At 33.0% G+C, this 23,848-nt stretch overlaps 2 protein-coding genes across 5 annotated transcripts in view; both read right to left on the minus strand.

Annotated features, from left to right (window-relative positions):
- Positions 1–5,107: 5,107 nt before the first annotated feature.
- On the minus strand, positions 5,108–8,661 carry LOC106874882 (uncharacterized). Its single transcript, XM_089360191.1, has 3 exons — positions 8,620–8,661; positions 7,916–8,023; positions 5,108–5,411 (listed from the first exon to the last, which is right to left on the minus strand). The coding sequence occupies exons 1-3, from the start codon at positions 8,659–8,661 to the stop codon at positions 5,199–5,201; spliced, it is 363 nt and encodes a 120-aa protein (XP_089216317.1). The 3' UTR covers positions 5,108–5,198.
- Positions 8,662–10,921: 2,260 nt separating this feature from the next.
- The window catches only part of LOC106874869 (calcineurin-binding protein cabin-1), a 55,451-nt gene continuing 42,524 nt past the window's right edge, over positions 10,922–23,848 (minus strand). The window contains exons 42-43 of one of the 4 annotated variants that reach the window (XM_089359360.1): positions 22,956–23,309; positions 10,922–11,404 (exon numbers count right to left, since the gene is read on the minus strand). In XM_089359360.1, the coding sequence (XP_089215486.1) occupies positions 11,387–11,404; positions 22,956–23,309 (372 nt within the window). In that variant the 3' untranslated portion in view covers positions 10,922–11,386. Of the gene's footprint in view, positions 11,405–12,578; positions 15,016–22,955; positions 23,310–23,848 lie in introns of those variants that run through there. The other 3 variants (XM_089359358.1, XM_089359356.1, XM_089359357.1) reach the window with 3 other exon arrangements.

Consider the following 23,848-nt stretch of genomic DNA (forward strand, 5'->3'; position numbering starts at 1 on the left):
AAAGACAATACTAAGATTTTTATTGTGAACTATGGCAACATCATTTTGCAATTCTGGAAAATATATCCGACTTAGTATACTACTTGTTCTTTTAGGGTTGCCTTCCCTTGCCCTTCTTCACACAAATTGAAAATTAAGCTTTGTTCTTCTCATTACTGGTGCAATATTAGCTAATTTAAATGCTTTGGCTCACTATATTGTTTGTAACAACTTAAATTGTTTTTCATGCAAAGACATCCCTGGATAAATCCCAACCCCCTCCTCAGTCATTCTTTTTGCTTGTTCACAGCTTACAAGTATTTATTCACTCAAACTTTATTTATCTCTTAGTCATCTGAAGTCTTGCAGCACTGTTGAAATCTATGGTGTGCTGATGAGGTATAATAAGACTGGTACATGTCCAGAGTTGTTACAACTTTTGGGTTGTCTTCCTTGCATATGTTGACCAGAATTGTAATTACTCAGCTATTTCCTCTGGCACACACTACAGTTGTATTTTTGATTAAAATTTCTCGGTTCATTATATTAAGTACATTTCCGCTCCTTTAACTATGCGTCTACTTTGTACAATCAGCAAAAATAAATTACCCATACACACTAAAATGGTTCGTGTTAGAGAAGGCATCCAGCCATTGAAACCATGGTATGGCTAGCACTGGAGGTCAGCATAGTCCTGCTGCTCATGGGATCTTGTCAAGCTTAAAACAGACCCATTAATGCTTCCATACAAAGTTTTTCAGTGCTTGGAATAAACAATATTGGCATCTAAAAGTAGTGCCATGGTGACAGATCTACAAACTAATGGCAGCTGGATCATGAGAGTCGGCAGACGACAAAATGTCAGACATAAGAGGTTCAAGCCTGTCTAAACACGTCAGTACATTTTTAATGGTTTATATTAAAATTATGATATATCTTGGAAATTCCTGAATAAAGGAGTAATTTTACTTTATTAATGGGCGAAAGAAAAACATAAATGAAAATTTATCAAGTTTACAATCCATTTAAGAAAAATGGCACAAATTTTTTTCTAACATGTATTTTTTTAGTTAAACTTTATATTTTTTTGTACCTTTTTTTTTTTTTACTCAAAAATCAGAATTGGTAGAATGGGCAAAATATCTTATAGCATTCTGTTATATACCTTTATGGTCTGAGTTCAAATCCTGCTGTAGTTCACTTTATTTATCCTTTTGCATAAAATAAACACAAGTCAAATACAGAAGTCCAGTGGTTCTCAAAAGGACAAATACCAGCACTGACTCCACATACTACTGAAATTTTCTTCGCCTTCCCTCTTAACGAGATGATAAAATAGAATTTTCATCCAAATACTCCTTCTTTGTCATGGATTTGAACAAATTCGAAATGTTTCAGCCATCTTGGTTTTATTAAACAAAGCAATTTGCTGCCCACTCCCCACCACCATTTTTTGGTCCTCACTGTTCAACGTCCCTTGCCCACCCACTGCCCATGTGAAACACCTTTGATGTTGATTCAATCAACTACATACCAGTTTTTTTCATTTTTTGTCAATTTTAGAAATCATTTTCATTGTGTTTTATGAATTATCAAAAGGACAAGAAGGAAAAAAAATTGCATTAAAATCATAAAAGAAATCACTTATATTCTGACAATAAATAGGATTTGGAATCTCCTATATTCCAAAATGATATTAGAATTAACCTAAAAATTCTATTAAGTCTTAGCTTTATTCCATCTCCGATGAATAATCTGGGGGGGGTGAGCAGAAGTAGGTACACAGTTGCTTAATATGAAAGGAATGTTCTCTTTGATTCTCTATTTCCGTTTTACCTGAGTAATTCACAAGTCAGCTAAGGGATCTGCAGGAGATGTCTAGTTCATTGGCAGCCCCCTATTTTTTTCTGGGGACTTTGAATGAATGCTTGAACCACAAGAACATCCCATTTATATTAAACAACTGTATATCTACTTTTGCCCAGCCCTGTATATATATTTTAAGTGTCATTTTGTCTCTATTAAGATGTCAGAATAAACACGAGATTTATTTTTATAATTCTTTCAGCTCATTCACGTTTTCTTCAGCTATGTTCCTAAAATTAGGTTTATAGTTTTTAGCAAAAGATATTTCTTGAAAAATTCCTAAATTTTTCTCAAACAGAAAACTCAAACTAGGTTTTCTTTTGATTTTAATAACACTTCTTTTTCACTTTCTCTTTTTTTTTAAGAGTTTATTTTCTATCTTAAATGGTTTTGTTGATTAGATTTCTGTATTTGGTTTGTGGTTTGCAATGTTCTTGATGTAAACTCATTGAAACAGATTTTTTTGCATTTGAGAGGGTCATTGTGCCAATAATGAACATGCACTGGTACTGGTTCTATTTCACTTCTTGTATTATTGGTCAATTAGTTAACCATTTAACAAATTAACTAATCAGTTGTTTGATTAGTAATTTGGTTAATCAGTTGATCAGTTATGTTTGTCAAGTCGTTTTGTTTCTATTCATGACCTCTTCATTGACATGCCCCCTCTGCTCCAAGTCAGCTTCGGGTCTGTCTCTCTTCAGGTCAACTGACCTGGCGTTGAGAGAGCATAACAATGATGAGTTTGTAAATGGTAACAAAAGAACTTTGACAAATATAACTGATTGATTGATTAACTGAAAGATTAATCAAACAATCAATTAGTTAACTGATTAATAATAAAGAAGTGAAATAGAACCAGTGTGTGTGTTATTGGCATAGTGACCCTCCCAAAATAAATAGTGTTTGTGTTTAAAGATGTTAATTGTTTTGTTTTCAAATTATTCTTTATTTGAAAATCTCATTTTACTTGTTGACATTGTTTTCATAACATAATTGGAGCTTTTATTTTTCAACTTTGAATTTGTATTTGTTTTCAGCTTGTCAATTTTAAATTTCACCCGGTCTGGGAATTGAAACTGTGATCCTACAACCATGAGTCCACTGCTCTAACCACTGGGCCATTGCACCTCCACAGTTAAACACTAGGTTCAATATAATCAATTCCTTCTGCACCCTTTCCTCAAAATTAGAAAGAATCATTACATTTCAGTCAAGACAGCGAGCTGACAGAATCGTTAGCACATTGGACAAAATACCTTGTGGTATTTGTTCTGGATCCCTACATTTTAAGTTCAAAGGTCAGCTTTGTATTTCCTCCTTTCAAGGTTGATGAAATGATAAAATATCTATCAAGTACTTGGGATTGATGGTATAGGCTTGCCCCATAATCTCAAAAATTACTGGCCTTCTGCCGAAATTTGAAACCATCGTTAGTTTTCAGTAGGGGACAGATTGGCAGAATTATTAGAGCATTGGAGAAAAGGCCCTGCGTTATTTGTTCCAGGACTTTACATTGTGAGTTCAGATCCTGCTGAGTCCAACTTTGCTCTGTCATCCCTCTGGGGTCAATAAAATAGTGTCTCTATCAAGTACTGGTGTGGGGTGGAGGTGGGGGTGATAAAAAATCAGCAAACCCATTCTCTTCAAAATTGCTGGCCTTGTGCCCAAATATGTAACAATTGGTAGTTTTTCAGTTGAGTAATGGACTGAGCATCAAGGGAAAATGCTGTGTGGTGTTTATTCCAGCACTTTACATTCTGAGTTCAAATCCTGCTGAAGCCAACTCTGTCTTTTATCCTTCTGGGATAGAATGTATAAAATACCAGTTAAGTACTGGGGTTGGTTTAATTGACTAGCCTTTAATTCCTCCACACCTCAAGAAAAAAACATGCTGGTCTTGTGCCCAAATTGGAAATTATTGTCGGACAAAGGCTGTAAGCTGGCAGAATCATAAACACACCAGACAAAATGCTTAGCGATGTTTGTCCTGTCTTTACATTCTGAGTCCAAAGTCTGTTGAAGTTGAATTTGCTATTCATTCTTTCTGGGTCGATAATATGAGTACCAGTTGTACACTGGGGTTGATGAAATCAACTATCACTGTCCCCCAAAATTTCAGGCCTTGTGCTTATAATAGTAGACAAAATGATTGCTTAAATGTTTAAAGCTCACAATCTAAATGAACCTTTTCAACATATGTTTATTTTTATTAATAAAGTTTTAAATAATAGTTATTTGTTTTATGATTATTTTTAAGAATAAAGTTTTAAATATTACGATTGTTTTGTGTTTTTAATCAACACCTGCTCCTTTTTACATACTTTGTTTATATCTATGTTTTAAATCAATTTTACTGCATGACTCAGTGGTTAGAGTGTCAGGCTCACAATCATGAGGTAGTGAGTTCATTCCTGGACCAGGCTATGTATTGTGTTCTTGAGCAAGACACTTCATGAGTCCAAGATATGAATTAATTATCACTTTATTCTACAACTGATTTCCCTTGGAAGTCTAGCTCAGTAAATAACCAGAGAACTACCTTTTGAGTACAGTTCGATCTTTAAGAGATGAGGAATTATGTACATTATTTACATTCAACGGATATTTGTCCTCATCTTGTTTGTTGTTAACACAACGGCTGATATACCCTCCAGCCTTCATCAGGTGTCTTGGAATTTCGAACCTGGATTCTCATTCTTAAGTTTTTTTCAATGTTGTTGTTGTCGGCGTTGGTGTCGTCATCATCATCATCGTCGTCATTATTATTATTATTCAAGTCATTGCCTGGAATTGAACTCGGAATCTTGTGGTTAAGAGCACGGGCTACTAACCCCAAGATTCCGAGTTTGATTCCAAGCAGTGATAATAATAATAATAAGAATGATAATAATAATAATAATAATAATAGTAATAGTAATAATAATAATAGTAATAGTAATAATAATAATAATAATAATAACATCGAAAAATACCTTAGGAATGAGAACCCAGGTTCAAAATTTCCCCAGGACACCTGAAGAAGGCTGGAGGGTATACCAGCCGAAACGTGTTAACAACAAACAAGATGAGGACAAATATCCGTCAAATGTAAATAATGTACATAATTCCTCATCTCTTAAATATAGAACAATAATTATGTATATTGTACAAAAAATATATCTGTATAAGAATGATAATATATCAAATTTTGCTTAACTAATTCAGAGATACTTGTTCTCTCTAGAAGTTTTAATATGAAAACTAATATGGAACAAAACCATAATTTAAAAAAAAATTTAATACAGAATTTGACTGAAAAATATTTAAAGGAGGTGTAAGGCATTGTATTGCCATTTTGAGGAATTATCGTTTCAGGTATTTTTCTTGTTTTTCTTGGATGAGCTGTAGGATTTAGATGAAAAGGCCAACAAGAATACAATGAACAGTAAAGCAAAATACATAATGTAGGTCTGAGTCTTTGAACTTAAATGTTCCCAGGTCATCTTTGAAATATTCATGTTTGGTGAAATTATTTGTAAGATTCTTTTCTTCAGAAGCTTTCTAAAGATTGCTGTTTTGGTAATCTAGAAATAAAGAAACATTTTTAAATAGCAACAGTTTATTGAAATTGTCATTTATTTGTGTTAAATGTTTATTTCTCTACACTGTCAGGAGTGTGGATGGGAATTAGTTGAGGTTGTGTTTTGTGACTGGATGTTTTTCCTATCACCGACCCTTATTTTTCATATTAAGGGATTTCTGTATTCCATTGACCTTCAAAAGTGCTGAGTGACCAGTCGTAATGTCAATAAAGAAAATCAAGAACACCAATGTCTTGTCTAAGTGTAACAAACATACAAATTTTAAAATGCCATTTTTTTTTTTTTTGCAGAACCTCCGTCCGCAAAAATGGAGGATTCTGTGTAAAAAAACAAAAAAAAAAAAATGAAGGTGGGTGTAGTCCACATTCTTTACGTCTGCTTCCACTTGCATGAACACGTTTGAAGAGTGTGTTTCTTCTCTGGATTTATGCTTTCTACAAACAATACATATATGTATATGTATATATATATATATATATATATATATATATATATATATAGGCATGAAATTGTAATGATCTTTTGGACATTGACTGATGAGGAATTAGCTACAAATTTTCTGTTTGTTATGGTTTTGTAAAATTTTCTATTTGTTGTGTTTTTGTTCAGTCAAAACTCATTATTATTAATATATATATATATATATATATATATATATATATATATATCAACTGATTCAGAATAATTAATTCTTCTCATAGTTATCATTGGAAAAATAAAATACAGAACAAATCATAGACTAAGATAAATACCCCTCCCCACTTCCTGAAACACCAAACTGGTTCATCATCATTTAACATTTGCTTTTCTATGTTTGCACAGGTTGGATGGAATTTATTGTTTCTTTTCTCTATGGTTGGATACCATTCTTGTCACCAACTCTCACCTGTTCCCAAACAAAGTAGTATTTCCCCCTGGGTAGATATATTTCCACAGAAAATTGGAAACAAATGACACTGCTTCTATGACAGTGATGCTCATTTACAATTATTGCATGTGTGTGTGCCTCCATCTTGGATACATACACATACTCATGCATGCACGCAATGGGCTTCTTTTAGTTTCTGCCTCTCAAAGCTGCTCACAAAGTTTTGGTTGGCCTGGTGCTATGCAGTGGGATTGACCCCAAAGCCTTATGGCTGGGAAGCAAACTTCTCAACCACAGACATATCCACACCTAGGGTTCCATATTTCAAAGAACAAGTGAATGGGTGGAAATTTAGTTAAGCTGAGAAATCTTACAACACAATACCTTGTACACTGAAAAATATTTGCTACAAGATCTAATGAATTTTCTAATTTAATGTAATATAATTTTTGCTTTGGTTTTGTGTCTGGTTTGCAAGATTCTTTATGTGAATTTGTGTGTTGAAACAAATTTTGTTGTTTCTAGGGAGAGTCATTATGCCAATATGATTAACACACACACTGGTTCAATTCCACTCCTTTAGTATTAGTCAATTGGTTAAATATCCAACTAAATGCTTGTTTGTTAAACTTGGTTAAACATTAAGATCTTGCAACAAGCTCTCAAGCTGACAAACACAGCTTCCGTAAGTCATTGAAAAGGTTACAAGTAGCAACGAAAGAGCTTTGACAAACAAAAACAAAACAAATGACTGTTTAACCAAATTAAACAAACAATCGATTAGTTCGTTGGATATTTAACCAACTGACTAATAACAGAGGAGTGAAATTGAATCAGTGTGTGTGTTAATAATTTTGGCATAATGACTCTCCCTAGACACAACAAAAAAAAATTATATAATTATCGAAGATAGTAACAAGAGAAAAAATAGAAAGCTTCTGACAATGCGGAAAGTTTAATAAAATCTTTATATTTCAGGCGCAAAGGCCCATCTTTTCTCGGATTATTTTACTTCTGAAGATGAACTTTTGCACTTGAAATATAAAGCCATAGGAGTGGCTGTGTGATTAGTAGCTTGCTTATGAACTACATGGTTTCGGGTTCATTCCCACTGCGTGGCACCTTGGGCAAGCGTCTTCTACTATAGCCTCGGGCTGACCAAAGCCTTGTGAGTGGATTTGGTAGACGGAAACTGAAAGAAGCCCATTGTATATATGTATATATATATATATGTGTGTGTATAAGTCTGTGCGTCTGTGTTTGTCCCCCCAACATCGCTTGACAACCGATGCTGGTGTGTTTACATCCCTGTAACTTAACAGTTCTGCTTAAGAGACCGATAGAATAAGTACTAGGTTTACAAAGAATAATTCCTGGGGTCAATTTGTTCAACTAAAGGCAGTGCTCCAGCATGGCCATAGTCAAATGACTGAAACAAGTAAAAGAGTATTTTACTAAACTTTCCACATTGTCAGAAGCTTTCTATTTTCTCTCTTTTTGTCTTCCTTGATATTACAATGCTTCAAGCAAACTACAACACACTAATCATCATCATCATCATCATAATTATATTAGTTTAGTAAATTAGTACTAATTAGTATTAATTAATCTTACTCACTTGCTTTGGAAGTTTTCTCTTCACACACTGTCTGATCTGTCTGTTGTATGAATGAAGTTGTAAAACGCATATAAATAGAATACAACTGTTCTTAACGAGTTCCTGATGCTAATAATGTTGATAATTAGATCACTAAAAAGATTAACAATTTTTCGTTTTTTTTTAGCTTAATGTATTTTTTAAAAAAATATATATTTCAGGTATGAGTCTATGATTTTTCTCTGTGAACAGATAATGATCTAAATAAATATACAGTTGTTATAAATTGTATAATTGTTGATGTGTTGGCAACAGTTGTTAATCTTAGGGCTTATCTTCGTCAATGCACGCACATCTTACTTGAACAAATCTACTTAAGAGGAAATTTTAGTTGAAAGGTCTTTTAATTTCTGATGAAATCAGACTGAATTTTATTTCATTCATCTGTCCTCAGAGAAGACGCATGGTCTTGTGGATAAGGTGTTGGACTCTTGATTAGGAGGTAGTGGTTTCGATTTGTAGACTGGGCAGTGTGGCGTACACTTGAGCAAACCACTTCGTTTCATGTTGCTTTAATTCCCTCAACTGAAAATGAGCATCAGCTAGAGCTGGTGGTGGGGTTTACTTTGTGATAGACTGACATTCCTCTCAGAGAAGGGAGGGCGATATTGTTCATTTGGGTGTTTATATAAAGTGGGATAAGGTGTCCAACCTAATGATCTTACAGGGTCACAACAGTGAGGAACTGTTACTTGGTTTGGTGGCATTAATACAATTAATGATTAATTTGAATTGCTACGGGCTAATATTTGTCAGGGTGGTAAGTCAAGAATAAAGTACATTTTTATACATATGGGGTTCACAAACAAAACTATCATTCGTTTAGAAATATTTTAAATTTCTAGGACTGAAAGGTATTAGTTTCAAATCCTCAAAATATGGAAAATATTTTATTCTTCATCAGGTTACAAGGCCTGTCCAGGCTGCTCTTCGGCCCTGAAAATATTTCTAAACCATTTTATATATACATATATATTTTAGGAAGTTAAATGTTTGACTGGTCATAGACTGACCATTAATTTTACACCTATAAAGCGCTTAGTAGTATAGGGGACTCATCAGAATCAAACGGCTGAAGGTACATAATCTTGGCCATTTGAGTCTGACGAGTCGCCTATACAACTAAGTGCTTTATAGGTGTGAAACCAATGGTCATTCTTTGACCAGCCAAACATTTAACTTCCTAAAAAATGCATTTTAGGGTTTGCTTCATTTTCAGATATATGAACTACTGACAATATCATCATCATCATTTAATATCCGTTGTCCGTGCTGGCATGGGTTGGACGGTTTGACTGGGCTGGCACACTGGAAGGCTGCAAAAGGCATGGAGCTAAGGTGTTGGACTTAGGATCATAAAATTGTGGTTTCAGTTTCTGCATTGTGTTCTTGAACAAGACACATTTGATGCTGCTTAAGCATTTTATTTTATGTGCTTCATAGCTATAGGTATGTAACAATATATATTTGAGATTTTAAGTCTGTATTTGAAACAATAAGCTGGTGTTGACATAATGGACATATTGTGTTAATGTTTCACTCTTGCTTCTTGTGTTGTCTATTAATTCCCACGAAGCGTTTAGTTTTTCATGCTGTTGACACTGTTGGATTGAATGGTACTGTCCAGATGTTGAAACTATGATAGTTTCTATTAGCCAGCTGAAGACCACAAGGATGGGAAACAAGCTTCTTATTCACACAACAATTCCTCAGTACTGAAAAATAATTTAAAAATTCAGCATTTCCAGTTGAGACATTATATTGTAGCCTTGAGATTTTGATGTGATTGTTTATTTTTAGAATGACATTGTAGGGTAGGTGGGAGATGCCAGATCTGCCCGGGTTAATTGTTAAAGGGTTAAAGTGACATCTTTTGATGTGGAACTATGAGGCACTAAATTAGATAGAATAGAGATTATGGTCCACTCAGCAACATGGTTGTTCAGTCTGCTAAAAATAACAGTCAAATCTGCTTCAACTCATATTCTGTTGTTTCAGAAACAAGTAGAACATCTTGGATAATGTAGTCTTAAGCACTCTTAATCTAAATAGAAAATGGGATGGTCACATCTGGAATAATTTTGATCGTATGTCTGCTCAATCAGGGATGATTTAAAGCTAATCAATAATAAACCCTTTAGCAAGGTTACGCTGTCAAATGAAACATTTATTCAAATTATTTTGAATTTATCCTGCATTATCTTGTATCGTTGAAATTTTAATGAAATTGTTTATTTCTAGAATGACATTGTAGGGTAGGTGTGAGAGGCTGGATCTGTCCTGTTTGAACATAAAACCAGTAGAATATTTGGGCTGGATATGGCTAGTTGAAATATCAAAAGGTTAAGCTGACAAAAAGCTATATAATTTGACCTGTTAAAAACAGCAGCCAAATATTCCTTAAATCACACTGTAATATTTTTTTTTTTTTAAAGATACATTAGATAATGTGGTCTTAGAGAAGGAAAGCAAAGTGCAGGCATGGCCAAATAGTTAAGAAATTTGCTTTGCAATTATGAGTTACTAGCTTTGATTCCACTTTGGAAAAGTATGTTGTACCATAGACTTGGTCAGCTAAAACACTGTGTGTAAGACTGGATAGAAAAACTGCACAGGTGGTCACTGGTTGGATTGTACTAGCCTTGTGAAATATTAGGTCATACTGGTTCTGCCTGAGGATTATATCAGCTTCTGACAGGTTCAATGAATTTAGTTTATGGAACTGGAATATTCATTTCTGAAAATGGCTTAAAAAAAAAAAAAAAAAAAAAAAAATCGTAGCTGCTATAACTCCTGATCATAAGTCTGCTCAGTTACAGCTGATTTGAAATTAAATTTTGTTGATAAATTTCTGTTGAAATACACTGACTGCTTCTGCTTCAATTAATTTCGAAAATAATGAAGAATTTAATAAAACAACTTTGTCATCATTAAGCTGGTTGTTTGGAATAAAAATTAACATAAATATATTTTCATGGAAGGTTTATTTCCTCTTTTTTTTTTTCATTTAGATTGATTTAAATCATGAAATTCATGTTGTAGAATTAAAACTGGTTCCAAGTCAGGGACTGATATTAAAAGGGTTCCACAACAATATCATTAAGGGAATTTCTACTCAAAGGAGCAACGCTCTCAAAGTTGATACCATCTTGTGCCAGCACAATTAATTTTAAAACCAATGAAGGATTCAGTAAAATAACTTGTTTCGAATATGAATTAATATAAAAATTTTCATGGAAGGTTTTTTTCTTCTTCCCTTCCTTGTTTAGACTGCTTTAAATCATGAAATTCACATAGAATTAAGACTGGTTTCAAGGCAGGGGTTGGCAGCAAAAGGGCTCCACACCAATATCATCAGGGAATTTCTACTCAATGGAACAGCTAAAATCTCTCAAAGATGATACCATCTTAAATCTTGTGTCAGCATATCCTTCAATTAACTTGAGATGGCTATGGATATAGAAATTCAATCAGATAAAGTTTGTATGAAGACGCATTAGCTAATTTACATCTGCTGCTTGAGTGCTGTGGACCAGAACCATCTCCACTCCCACCACATTAAATCTGCTATTTTGCTGTATATTCATAGGAATACTAAACAATGACAGCCAACACAAAATCTCTCCTGTTCACCAGGTTTCAGTGTTAAAACAAATGAACGACAAAACTTAATTTTCCTCTTGGTTTCAAATTTACTATCTACCTCATTAGCATTAAGTAAATAAAAGAATCTAAAATAAAAAATTTTTAAAACTAATAGCCTAGTCTTTATTAATTAATTATATTTCTACATCATGAGTGTTGTGTCTTCCACTAAAGTGCCTTACTTGCTTCAATCTTTCTCTAATTTCAACACTAATAGCATTTCTTAAAAATAAGCAAATAAACTTCAGAGAAAGAGAGAAGTATCTTATATACCAAGTTGAAATTAGTCAGATATCAAACAAAAAACAAAAGTGTTTATCCATTGTGTGCCAAAACAAACATTAAATTAATGTCAATAATATTAAAAGAGCACAGGAGGATAGTCTTAATACTCTTGCTGTTAGTACCAGATGACAGTTTAAAAAAAAGAAATTATATAGCCATCTATGTATCATACCTAATGTATATACACTGTTGATAGACCAGTTATGGTGGTATATGTTCTGAGGTAACATCCCTTATGGACATTCCATGTTAAAAAAAAAACATAGTAAACATCAGAGATGAAAAATTGCTTCAATAGCAGCCAGAAAGAACACCAGACACATTTAAGCTTGTTTGGGACTTTTCAATGGTGCCCCAAAATGCTGGAATGCATTTAGTGCTCTTGCTGGCCACTGCTGAGATGACTTTTTGTCTCTCTTTGATACTTACTGTGTTTTTAACACGCAAGTCCACAGGAGATAGTATCTCACAACAAATACAGAAGTAACAGGCCTATCGACTATGTATATACATTAAGTGTGACACATGGATGGTTATTTTAATTAAATACAGCTTCAGTTACGTATACTGATATTTTAAATGTTAGCATAAGTTATATAATAATTATTAATAATTTGTCATTTTCAAAAAGGTTTCTTACATTTTTTAGTGATTCTTATTCTTCAACTGAACAAAGAAGTCTGCAACAAACAGCTCAGGATTTTGACTTTTATTTGAATAATGAGAAATAGGTTAAACAATTTTTGAAAATTATAATGATTGGGACGACAGAGGAAACTGTTATTTGTAAAGCTTACGATTTCCCCGAGCAAAATCATTTCAAATGAAATGTAATAGTACCGAAGATTTCATTTGTGTCACCAGTCCACCATTTTCTCATTTATAATGGTTACTTTATACTTTAAGCAGTCTCAATAATAATAAAAATTCTTGTGGACATTTTTCATCTGAAAGATATTTTTAAGTATGAGTAGAAACATTATGAAGTCACCGTTAGATTTTTTTTTTTTCGTCTTTTTCCATCTTACACTCATTATCCCCATGCTAGCAAGAGTGGAAGGCTTTCTTTTTTTTCTTTTCCTTTTTTTTAAAATTACAAATTTAGACATTAAACAAAATATTGAAACAAAGATTGTTTTAATAACTAGATGCCCTATACTCAACTACCAACCACTGAACTATGAGGTAACAGTAGAAGCTCAGATAACCTACAGGTTTGCAACACAATATCTATAGTTAGTGTCTAGACCATGAACTTTCATGTAATATCTCCCTGCTTTAATCTCAGAGCCATTATAATCGTTGGGATTAAAATTTGGCAAGTTATGTAATTTGCTAATTTATTTTCTAAGCTTTTTCTTGCTTGAGAAAATGTTCCATAGAAACATTTTGAGAAAACGTTCCAGAAAAACATTGAGTTAAAGCTAGATATTGCTATATTAGATAATTATAAACCAAGAAAAGGCAAAAAAAATAATAAGAAATAAATTTAATAATTTCAATGTCGCATAATTTGTTAACAAGTATGTAATGTTTGCATTATATATAATTCATATTCATATAAATTAAATATAAGCGTTTTATAAAATCATCTAATTTTTTTCAATTTTTTCATTAAATTTTGAAAAGAATTGTTAATTCTATAAGCAAATTTAGCCATATAAATTTGGTCTATTTCTACCCTATTTTTTCTTTCTCCCTTATGTTTATTTGTTCAATTTTCCAATATCAAAATAAGGAATACTCACTAAAATGCTTTTTTTTTTCTGAAAGAAAGAGTTTACAAAACTATAAACTGTATGAGTGAACAGCTTGCCATCAGTGATAACAAAAGACTTAAGTAAAATATTTAGAATATTAGCAACACGATTTAACAGAAGACAGACAAACAATAGATGTTTAATTTCTAAATATTTCATCACTTCAAAAGCATAAACTTAAACACTTTGATCAAAAAAAAAAAATGATTAAGATAAATAAATGAATAAATAAATAAAATGTGTTATTTGGTTTAAAAACTAAAATGTTAGTCAACATGGTGTGAAATTTCGGTAAGATATTTCAAAAGTTAAGGCATTTTAAGAGAATTTATAAACAGAAAACAGGATGCTTAATGATGGATGGAGTTTGAAGTATGGAATGTGAAGCTGATGGAAGTGATTTGGTTCAAAGCAAAAGAATTGTGGCATTGTGAATGAATCCTAAAGGATTGCCCCAATGTACATAAGTTACTAAAAAGTTACAGTTGATAAAACAATCAACTTTATTAGAATAAAATTATTTCTAGTTTAGTAAATGGTTAAGAATTATTGCTAGGTTATTAGGTAATAAATTCATTGGGTTCCTAACAACAACTTGAATGTACCAAAGTTACTGCTGACAAAGTTCACATCTCCGAAATAGTTTATTTTCTGAAAACTGTAACGAATGTCAATGTCATTAATTAACTGTAATTATTTATATATATAAAAAAAAATAATAATCCAATAAATCCATAACATGTGTCTGTAGAAAGAGAAGCATATGAAGTATAGAAAATTTCTATATAGCTGTCTGCTGAACAGAATAATTTGTAAAAAGGTTTCACATATATCTAACATATTTCAGGTACACATACACACACAGTAAAAGAATTCTTGAGGTAAAAATTCATATTTTATTTCGTTTATCAGCTGGTAAAAAAAAAAAAAAAAAAAAAAAAAAAGATGTATATACAAAACTTAATGACTGTGGGTCATCAAAGTATCGGGTGCATGTGTTGAGGGTGAAGAGGGTTCCGAAGCGGATTGGTGAAGTCGGCCGTCGAAAGACTGCCGAGATTGGTTCAGCAAGACAGTCTTTAGTCTTTGCTTGATGTCTTCTGTCGAGGGTGATGGTTTGATGGTCAGACTGTTGGAGTGCATCAGACTACGGGGTATGGCTGCCAATTTCACTGTACAAGGTTTGATGAGTTTGCGAGGGTCCAGCCCAGACATATCTGCTCCTGTAGGGTCCCCTCCCAATGGTGGCCCAGCCATGCCCAACATGGCAGGCGTAGACAATGTTCTGGACAGGGGTCCACTGTTTGAAATGGCTATCAGATCCCTGCTTCCGCCTGTCAGATCTATTGGTTCCACAGAAGACATTTTAGCCTGCAGAAATAACGAGGAGCTGGGTTAGACTTGACTTAAAATCCAAGTCACCAGTTGAGCCAGTAAGGGACTAGCTTTGCTCACTGACAATGCTTGGGTAGAGACAAGTCAGTATCTACTTTGTACACAAACATACACACTCGCATTTATAGAAAATAGTTAAGTTACACTTACTTAGATACTTAGGTACAAAAAATACATTTTAGTTAATGTAAAAAAAAAATAAAATAAAGAACATGGAAACAAAAATAATCAATTCTTAAAAGACCCCTTAAAATTTTAAAGAAAATGTTTATATATATAAAAATGATAAAAAAATTTTTTTTTACTAGGTTTTAAGTAAATGAACATTGATGACATATATAAAATTATTAATATACATTAAGGAAAACTTTATATGTCCAAAACAAACGTCTATTAAATAACTCAGTAGAAACGAATATAATTGAAGTAATTAAATGAGATGTCAAAGCACTAAACTAAGCCAAATGGTTCTGAATTAAAAGCATGTTTCTGTGATTTGGAAAAGAGAGAAAATTAATTAACGACAATGAGTGAAGATTAATTAACAAATGAAATGTAAAATGTAAATTGGGGTTTATCTTTTCATAATTGCCAACATATTCTAAATAAGTTAATTTTAATTTTTTATAAAATAACAAATTAAAAATCTAATTAATAAAGAATTAAGGAATGAGATGATGCTAAAAGCACAACAGAAGAAATGACAATTGTAAGAGTAAAAAAAATGAGAAAAGAATTATAAAGAACTATATGTATGTGTGTGTGTGTGTGTGTGTGTAGAAAAGAAGGAGAGAGAAAAATATACCAAGATGGAGAAAGAGAAGGAAAAAAAGAAGAGATATACATATATCAAAAGGTTTATACATTCAAACACACACATACACACATATATATAAAATGTGTATGCATGTTTATAGACTTATCTTCCAAGATGCACTATGCCATCCTTAGGTAAGCTATTTTGTTATATATATATATATATATATATATATATATATATATATATATATATATATGTTAAAGACAGTTGCTTGTTCAACTTCATATGCGCTGCACAGAGAACAACCAGCTAGTCTACCCAAATGTACACACATACATGTACTTATCATATTTCTAGTTTTCCATGCATGCTTCAGTCTTCTGATTTTTACAAAGTCGTACGTTTGTATACTATAGGTAACAAGTATTTTATGAGCTTGAAGTGCTGAGAGATCAAATCTTTTCTTTGGGTAGAACTTGCTATAGACATCCATTTCTATACACAGAGATGTCTCCCTCAAAGTTGTTTAATGTGCAAGCTGGGCTAATCCCTAACACATTCTCACTACATATCATTCCTTGCAGACTGATTTATTCTCAGAAAGATCTTATTTCAAACAAGTCTTGATCAGTAACCATCCCAAATACTCTAGATTCCCTAATTTATCACTCCTTAATATCTCATACATTTCCTCTATCTTACATGTTGATTTAATCCTGTAAAATGAACAAATTTTTGTTAGGGGTTGATTTTGCAGGAGATCTAGTAAAGTGGGTTCACATAGACATAAGCCGTAAGCATAACTCAAGAAAAAATATTCAAGACAAAACTAATTAATTCAGATGCCTTATTTAAGCTGTTTATAACACGAAACTAAAATGATACTTTATAATATAGATTTTATTGATGGTTATTCTTTGTTTAATTGTAAAACTGCTAACTTAATCACTGATTTATAATTTGAGGGGAGGGGGTTCTTTTCACACTTGATTTAGTTAGATTTATGAAATAATTTTATATTTGCATGAATGTTGATTATAAAGTAAAAAAAAAGAAAATGAAATATAAATAAAAACAAACTATGTATGTCTAAAGTTAAAAAAAAGAAATTCAACAAATTTGTTTATAAAAAAAAAAACAAGAAAAAAAAATCTTTTATCAATGAAAACCATAGAGAAGGAAAGATGTCAGTTTGACTGGTTTTCAAAATATTTATTGGAATGGAATTACAGTCAAAGAACAGGGAAGAGATTCATGAAAACATACTATAACAAGTTGTATCAGTAGAGGATAATGTTTAAAATTACGAAGTCTATAAAAACAAGGAAATAAAAATATAATCAGCACGGCCGGTAGTCATTGCATATTTTTCTGTAATGTCATCTAACAACTGAGAACTGAGCCATTTACAATCCTTCAAATATTGTTTAAACCCATTTTAGCTAGTGCATGAATTGCTTTCACTTCACTCTCTGCTGTTTATGATGAGAATGGTTTAACCCGTTTAGGATTCAGATTATTTTGTCAAAATGTAATGCGTATTCATTCGCAGTGTTTTGAATTAATCATGGATTATCTTGTAGCTTTGAGATTGATTTTAATGCTGTGATTGTTTGATTTTTAAAATGACACGGTAGGGTAGGTGTGAGAGGCCCAATTTGGCTGGTTTAAATGCTAAAGGGTTAAACAGAAGTGCAGAGTGGACAACATCAACAAAACATACATTAGACAAGATTTGAACTGATGTAAATGGGTGGAAGTTTGTTTTGCAGTGGTTACAGAGAAATAAGCAATATCTACAGGCAGTGCAGAAAGAGAGAAAAAGAGAGAGAGAGAGAGAGAGAGAGAGAGAGAGAGAGAGAGAGAGAGTAAAACGGAAATAATAAAAAAAATAATTTAAAATGATAGGAGCAAAAGTTAGCTTAAAACGTTTGTCTAAATCAACCCTAATATATGACATTTGGTGGAAGAATAAATATACACAGAATCAACAGAGAATTTCAGAATTTCAACAAAATTTTGAAAATCAAAGTTGAATTAGAGTGGAGACCAGAAATAGTAGTAGTAGTAGTAGTAGTAGGTATAAGATTGCGGTTGGTTTAATGCTACAATATTTGCAAATATGTACAGAGAAAGATTAAAATTAAGAGAGTTATGGCAATACACAAACATATTCCCACACATCCATACACACACAATGACAGACACCCATCTGCAAATACATGCAGTGTGCAAGTGTATGCACACACACACACACACACAAAGATAGATAAGAATGAAAAATACGAGAGAGAAGCTGCAGCAAATATATTTTATTTCACCGAGAGATAAAAAAATATCAAATTTCTTTTTATTTTTTGTTAATGAATTTTCTCGTTTTGAGAAATATGAAAATGAAGGGACTAGGACTAAGCAGATTCTAGGGAAACCCCCCCTTAACAAAAATAAGTATCCAAATATCAACAACGAAAGAAACGGTGCACTATGATGGTGGTGTTTGAACTCCGAATGTAGAAAGATGAAGTTAAAATCACAACTGACAACTAAACTAGTTTTATCAAATCTAAAACCAGCAAACACAGCTTTTTGGTAATCATTCAAAATGAAAAGCATTTTACTTGTAGGGTTTTTGTTAAGAACTGATTTTATTTGTGAACTGAAGTTACTTTTAGGGTTTTATTTATTTTTTTTTTTTTAGAAAAAGAAAGACAGACATGTAGAGTAATCCATACATCTTACATTGAAAGCATGAAAGACAAAAGGTAGTTAACATTCAGGCACTTTAAACAAAACTGCTTAAGAAATAAAACTTAATGACAGTCGTGAGGGAGGAGAGTATATATATATATATATATATATATATATACACGAAGGTGAGTCAAAAAGTAATGCCATTTTGTTTAGGACAGGTATAATTACCAACACAGGAACATGTCTCATACATCAAAATGAAGCTGGTCCTCTGTGAATCATATCCCTACTTTTCAAGTTAGTCATCGTTTCTCTCAATAGCAGTGTTCCACCTTCGAATGAGAGCATGTATCCCTGTCCTGTAAAATTCTATTGACTGTTCTTTGAGCCACTTCTTCACTACAGTTTTCACTTCCTCGTCACTGGAATAAAGTTTGCCTCTCAAACCCTCTTTCGTGGCGCCGACGAGATGATAGTCTGAAGGCGCTAAATCTGGTGAGTGTGGAGGTAGCGAAGAAGTGGCTCAAAGAACAGTCAACAGAATTTTACGGGGCAGGGATACATGCTCTCATTCGAAGGTGAAACATTGCTATTGAGAGAAATGGTGACTATGTTGAGAAGTAGGGATGTGATCCACAGAGGACCAGCTTCATTTTGATGTATGATACATGTTCCTGTATTGGTAATTATACCTGTCCTAAACAAAATGGCATTACTTTTTGACTCACCCTCGTATATATAATTATATATATATATATATATATATATATATATATATATATATATATATATATATATATACACACACACACATATATATAATATATATGCACTTATATAAATATATATATATGTGTGTGTGTGTGTGTGTATGAGTGCATGTATCAGAGAGTGTATACTGATTATAACAGAAATCTGACAGTAAAGCTGAACATTGCACAACACTTTTGGCTAGAATATTAAGTTGCAAAGGAATAAACCATAAATAGTCTCAGAAAAATACTTTTAGCCTAAAGCTAACAATATCACAGAATATTTTTATAAGGTGTTATAAGGAAAATGCTTATTCGCAACCAAAAATGTTTCCAAAAAGAACACACTCTAAAAGAATGATGATTATCAAATACATGTTTATGAACCTTTGGTAATATGATAACAGGAACGGAAACATTAACAACAAGAACAATGAGAGAATCACTGCTGGTGAGAAAAGAAATCTGAAGTTGTTGAAGTTATATAATGGACAGTAAATTAACAGACCAAAACAATGGGGGTGGGGGACAAACCATAGAGGAAGTCCAATTCATACAGGAGAGAAACAATAAGTTTGAATTATAAATTTGATTTAACAGTCTGAGATTTACAAATTAACAGAAAATAGATATTTCTTTTTTCTTTCAGATAAAATTTTAAACATTTCACAAGAAAACAAAATCACTAATCATATATATATATATATATATATATATGGGGAGAGAGGGAGAGAGAGAAAGAAAAAGAAAGGATTGGAAAGGCCTGATTAATATAGTCAAAAAACAATTATATAATATATAATGTGTTTTAGTATCAACAAATTTGGTATAAACGATAGGTAACATAATGTAAGTATTCTTTCTCATTATTGGACAGAGTTGTACAGAGTATGTAACATAAAGCTATGTGGTGGGAGAAAGTATTATCAGCCGTAAAGAGGGAGGCTGTTTCATAGTGTTGTTTATTAGAACAATTAACAGTGAAAGTCCCCCACTATAGGGATCAAATTGAAAATGTATAGTATTCACTGAAACTTACTAATTTTTAAGTCTAGTATCCCTAAAATTAATGAAATCAAACCAGATACAAAGTTTCTGAGAAACAAGAAAAGGAAGGACTGAATTTTATGTGTACGTTATGAAAATATATAAAATGCTCTGTTCCAGTATAGCCACAGTTAAGGTTTAAAAACCACTGGCTAAGAGAAAGAAACAAAAATCTAAGCAATCTTAGTTCTGATAAACTTGAATCACTTCAATACAATTTCCAGACAAGGTTTTATTGGACTGAAAAATTAAAATTTCGAATTTAATTTTTGATTCACTTCAATGAATAAATCTCAAGTCTTTAAAACCTGCCAGAAATATCAATAAAGTTCTAAGTTTATAGAACTAATATAAATTTATCTGGTAGAGAATGATAATTTAGATACATTTTAATTCTTTAGCTGTCAAATTTAATCATTTATTTTCTCTTCAAACCAGTTTTAACCCTTTGCTTGTCCAAAGCATTTTCATAAGCTTCTTCTAAATGTCCATGCTCGTTTTCAGAGTTTTGATTAGCCCTTAATTCATATATTCTGAGTAATATAAAGTTTTCCTTTCATAAGCCCCAAGTTATTCTGGTGATTGAATAAAAATAACTGGGAATGCGTATCATATCTGATGCACGGATGCCAGGAGAATATGTGTTGTGACACACAGACAGGCAAAGGGTTTAGATAACATTAAAGACGTGTGTGTGGTGGTATAAAGTCCTCACTAAATCCCTCAGGTTGTTGAATTTTATCTATTCATCATTTTAGCATTAAAAAAAAAATAATAAAGAAATGAATACATCAACGTAAGTAGTGTAATAGTATTATGAATGTTGAAGGGGTCAAATTAACATTATCTAAACTTTTTCTTTTTTCATTGTGTTTAAAACAATAAGAAAATTTGTCCAAAAATAAAGTTTTGTTTCTGTGATGCTAGAAATGTCAAATGTGCATCAGGAAGATTGCGGAAATAGTTTTAAAAGGAACTGAACAATTATTGAAGTTTAATATACTTGGTATATTTGTATAAGATGTAGTTCTATACATATCACAGTAGGTGTAGTGTTGGGGAAATGGAGTGAGGGTGGGGGTTGGTATGTAAAAAATTTCAACAAATAAAATTTGAGAAGGGAGAGAGGTGGAGGGAAAGATGGAGGTGGAAGGAAAGAGAGAGAGAGAAATGGAGAAAAAGAGAGGTGGAAGGAAAGAGAGAGAGGTGGGGGGAAAAGAGAGAGGCGGAAGGAAAGAGATAAATGGAGGGAAAAGAGAAATGGAGGAGAAAAAGAGATGGAAGGAAAGAGAGAGGTGGAGGGAAAGAGAGAGGTGGAGGGAAAGAGAGAGGTGGAGGGAGAGAGAGGTGGGGGAAAAGAGAGAGAGGTGGAGGGAGAGAGAGAGAGGTGGAGGGAGAGAGAGAGGTGGAGGGAGAGAGCGAGGTGGAGGGAGAGAGAGAGGTGGAGGGAGAGAGCGAGGTGGAGGGAGAGAGCGAGGTGGAGGGAGAGAGAGAGGTGGAGGGAGAGAGAGAGGTGGAGGGAGAGAGAGAGAGGTGGAGGGAGAGAGAGAGAGGTGGAGGGAAAAGAGAGAAATGGAGAGAAAGAGAGAGAGAGATGGAGGGAAAAGAGAGAAATGGAGGAGAAAAAGAGGTGGAAGGAAAGAGAGAGGTGGAGGGAGAGAAAGAGAAATGGAGGAAAAGAGAGAGAGAGAAGTGGCAGGAGAGAGGGAGGGAGGGATACAATAGTGTTTGGAAGAAGCACTGTTTTAAGTACCATCTTTGAGATGGTATATCTTAGAAGGGACCATAGCTTCTGAAAATATACATTTTAAAATATAAATTTTTTTATTTTTCTGAAGAGAAAACACTCACTAGTCTGTAATTTTCCTAATAACGAACAAGCATGTCAACAATAAGAAGAATTTCTCAAATTATTAATGAAAACAGTTTCAAAATATCGTAATCAACACAATTTATGGACAAAGGAAATAAATTTTTTTTATCCCAGCTCCCCACCCTTACCATCAAAATCACTGACAGAGCACAAACAGGTTATTATTCTGTGTAACACTATAGACAAACATAAGAAAATCTGGATCCAAGTAATAATATAATAATAATGATAATAATAATAATCATTTTTTCTATAGTTGGCGAAAAGCCTGAAATTTTGGGGAGGGAAGAACTAGTTGATTACATCAACCCCAGCATTCAACTGGTACTAATTTTATTAACCCTGAGAGGATATGAAAGACAAAGTTGACCTCAGAGATATTTGAGCTCAGAATGGAAAGAATCAGAAAAAATGCTGTGAAGCATTTGGTCCAATGTGCTCATGATTCTGCTAGCTCACTGCTTTTGGTAATAATAATAATAATAATAATAATAATGAAAAAGATATTTACTCTTATTCTTCTTCAAGCCTGGACATATGCTATAGATGGAAGACGAAGTGTGGTGGTGGGGGTGGGGATAACTTAACGTGAAATTATGCCCTAATTACAAAGTGGAACCAGCAAGGAAGCAAAGAATTTACAAGAAAAAAAAAAGAAAAGAAAGAAAACCGAAAAAGTAAAAGAAAAAAAAAATAAAGCCCATTAGCAAATATATCTATTACTACTACTGCTACTGTTGTGGACAGTAGAAGAGAAAGGTGTAGTTGGGGAAGGATGAAATGCAGAACGCACCTGAACATCAGAGGTGAGTTTCTCTGGTGGTGAAATCGAGAGTTTGTCATCATTAGTCATAGTGACAGTGGTGGGATGATGGCAGCCCAAAATTTCCCCAGGCTCTAGTTGACGGTTTCGATGGTGGGTCTGCATAGTACCATACTCGGACACTATGACCACATCACATGCCTTACTGTGACCACTGCTCAGTCCACTGCCGCTGTTCACTGCCATTTTGTTTAGGCCAATGTTCGGTATGCCGGGAGAGTGTCCAGACGATGAGGAGGAGGAAGAGGAGCCAGCCACCATCTGAGCACCACCACTGGCCATCTGATGGTGATGGCTATGCTGCCGTTGATAATCATTCAGAATCTGTAGACAGAAAGTAGTAAACAATACAAGAAGCCAGTTCTGCTGTTTCAGAAATATTGATTTCTAACAGGCACGAAACCTCAGTTCAAGGGTTAAAGAGATATTATTATCGATTATATCGATCCCCAGTACATGACTGGTACTTTATTTTTATCACCCTCAGAAGGTTCAAAGGCAAAGTCAACTATGGTACACTGTTTTAAAAATGTAATAAAAAGGTTTCGGAAACACATGAAAATTTTAATTACCCAAAATATAATCAGTTTAATTAGTAGAAATTAATTTTAACTAAGGAAATAATAGGTCAATACCATTTGTGGCTTTGTATAGTGTGTATTTTCTTTTCCTTAATTTTAAGCGTTAATTTCTGCTTTGAGTCTAAAAATTAACATCAATTTCCAAACTCAAACTATTTTAACACAAAATATTTGATTTCGTAAAATTACAAACGTTGTACTAAAAGGAAAAAAAATACCTGAAATCTTCAATAATCAATTTTTCAAAACAGGTTCCTGGGCGTCAGTGTGTGTTTGTGTGTG

This window comes from Octopus bimaculoides, chromosome 11, assembly GCF_046866305.1.
Source record: "Octopus bimaculoides isolate indiv1 chromosome 11, ASM4686630v1, whole genome shotgun sequence".
Taxonomy (NCBI): domain Eukaryota; kingdom Metazoa; phylum Mollusca; class Cephalopoda; order Octopoda; family Octopodidae; genus Octopus; species Octopus bimaculoides.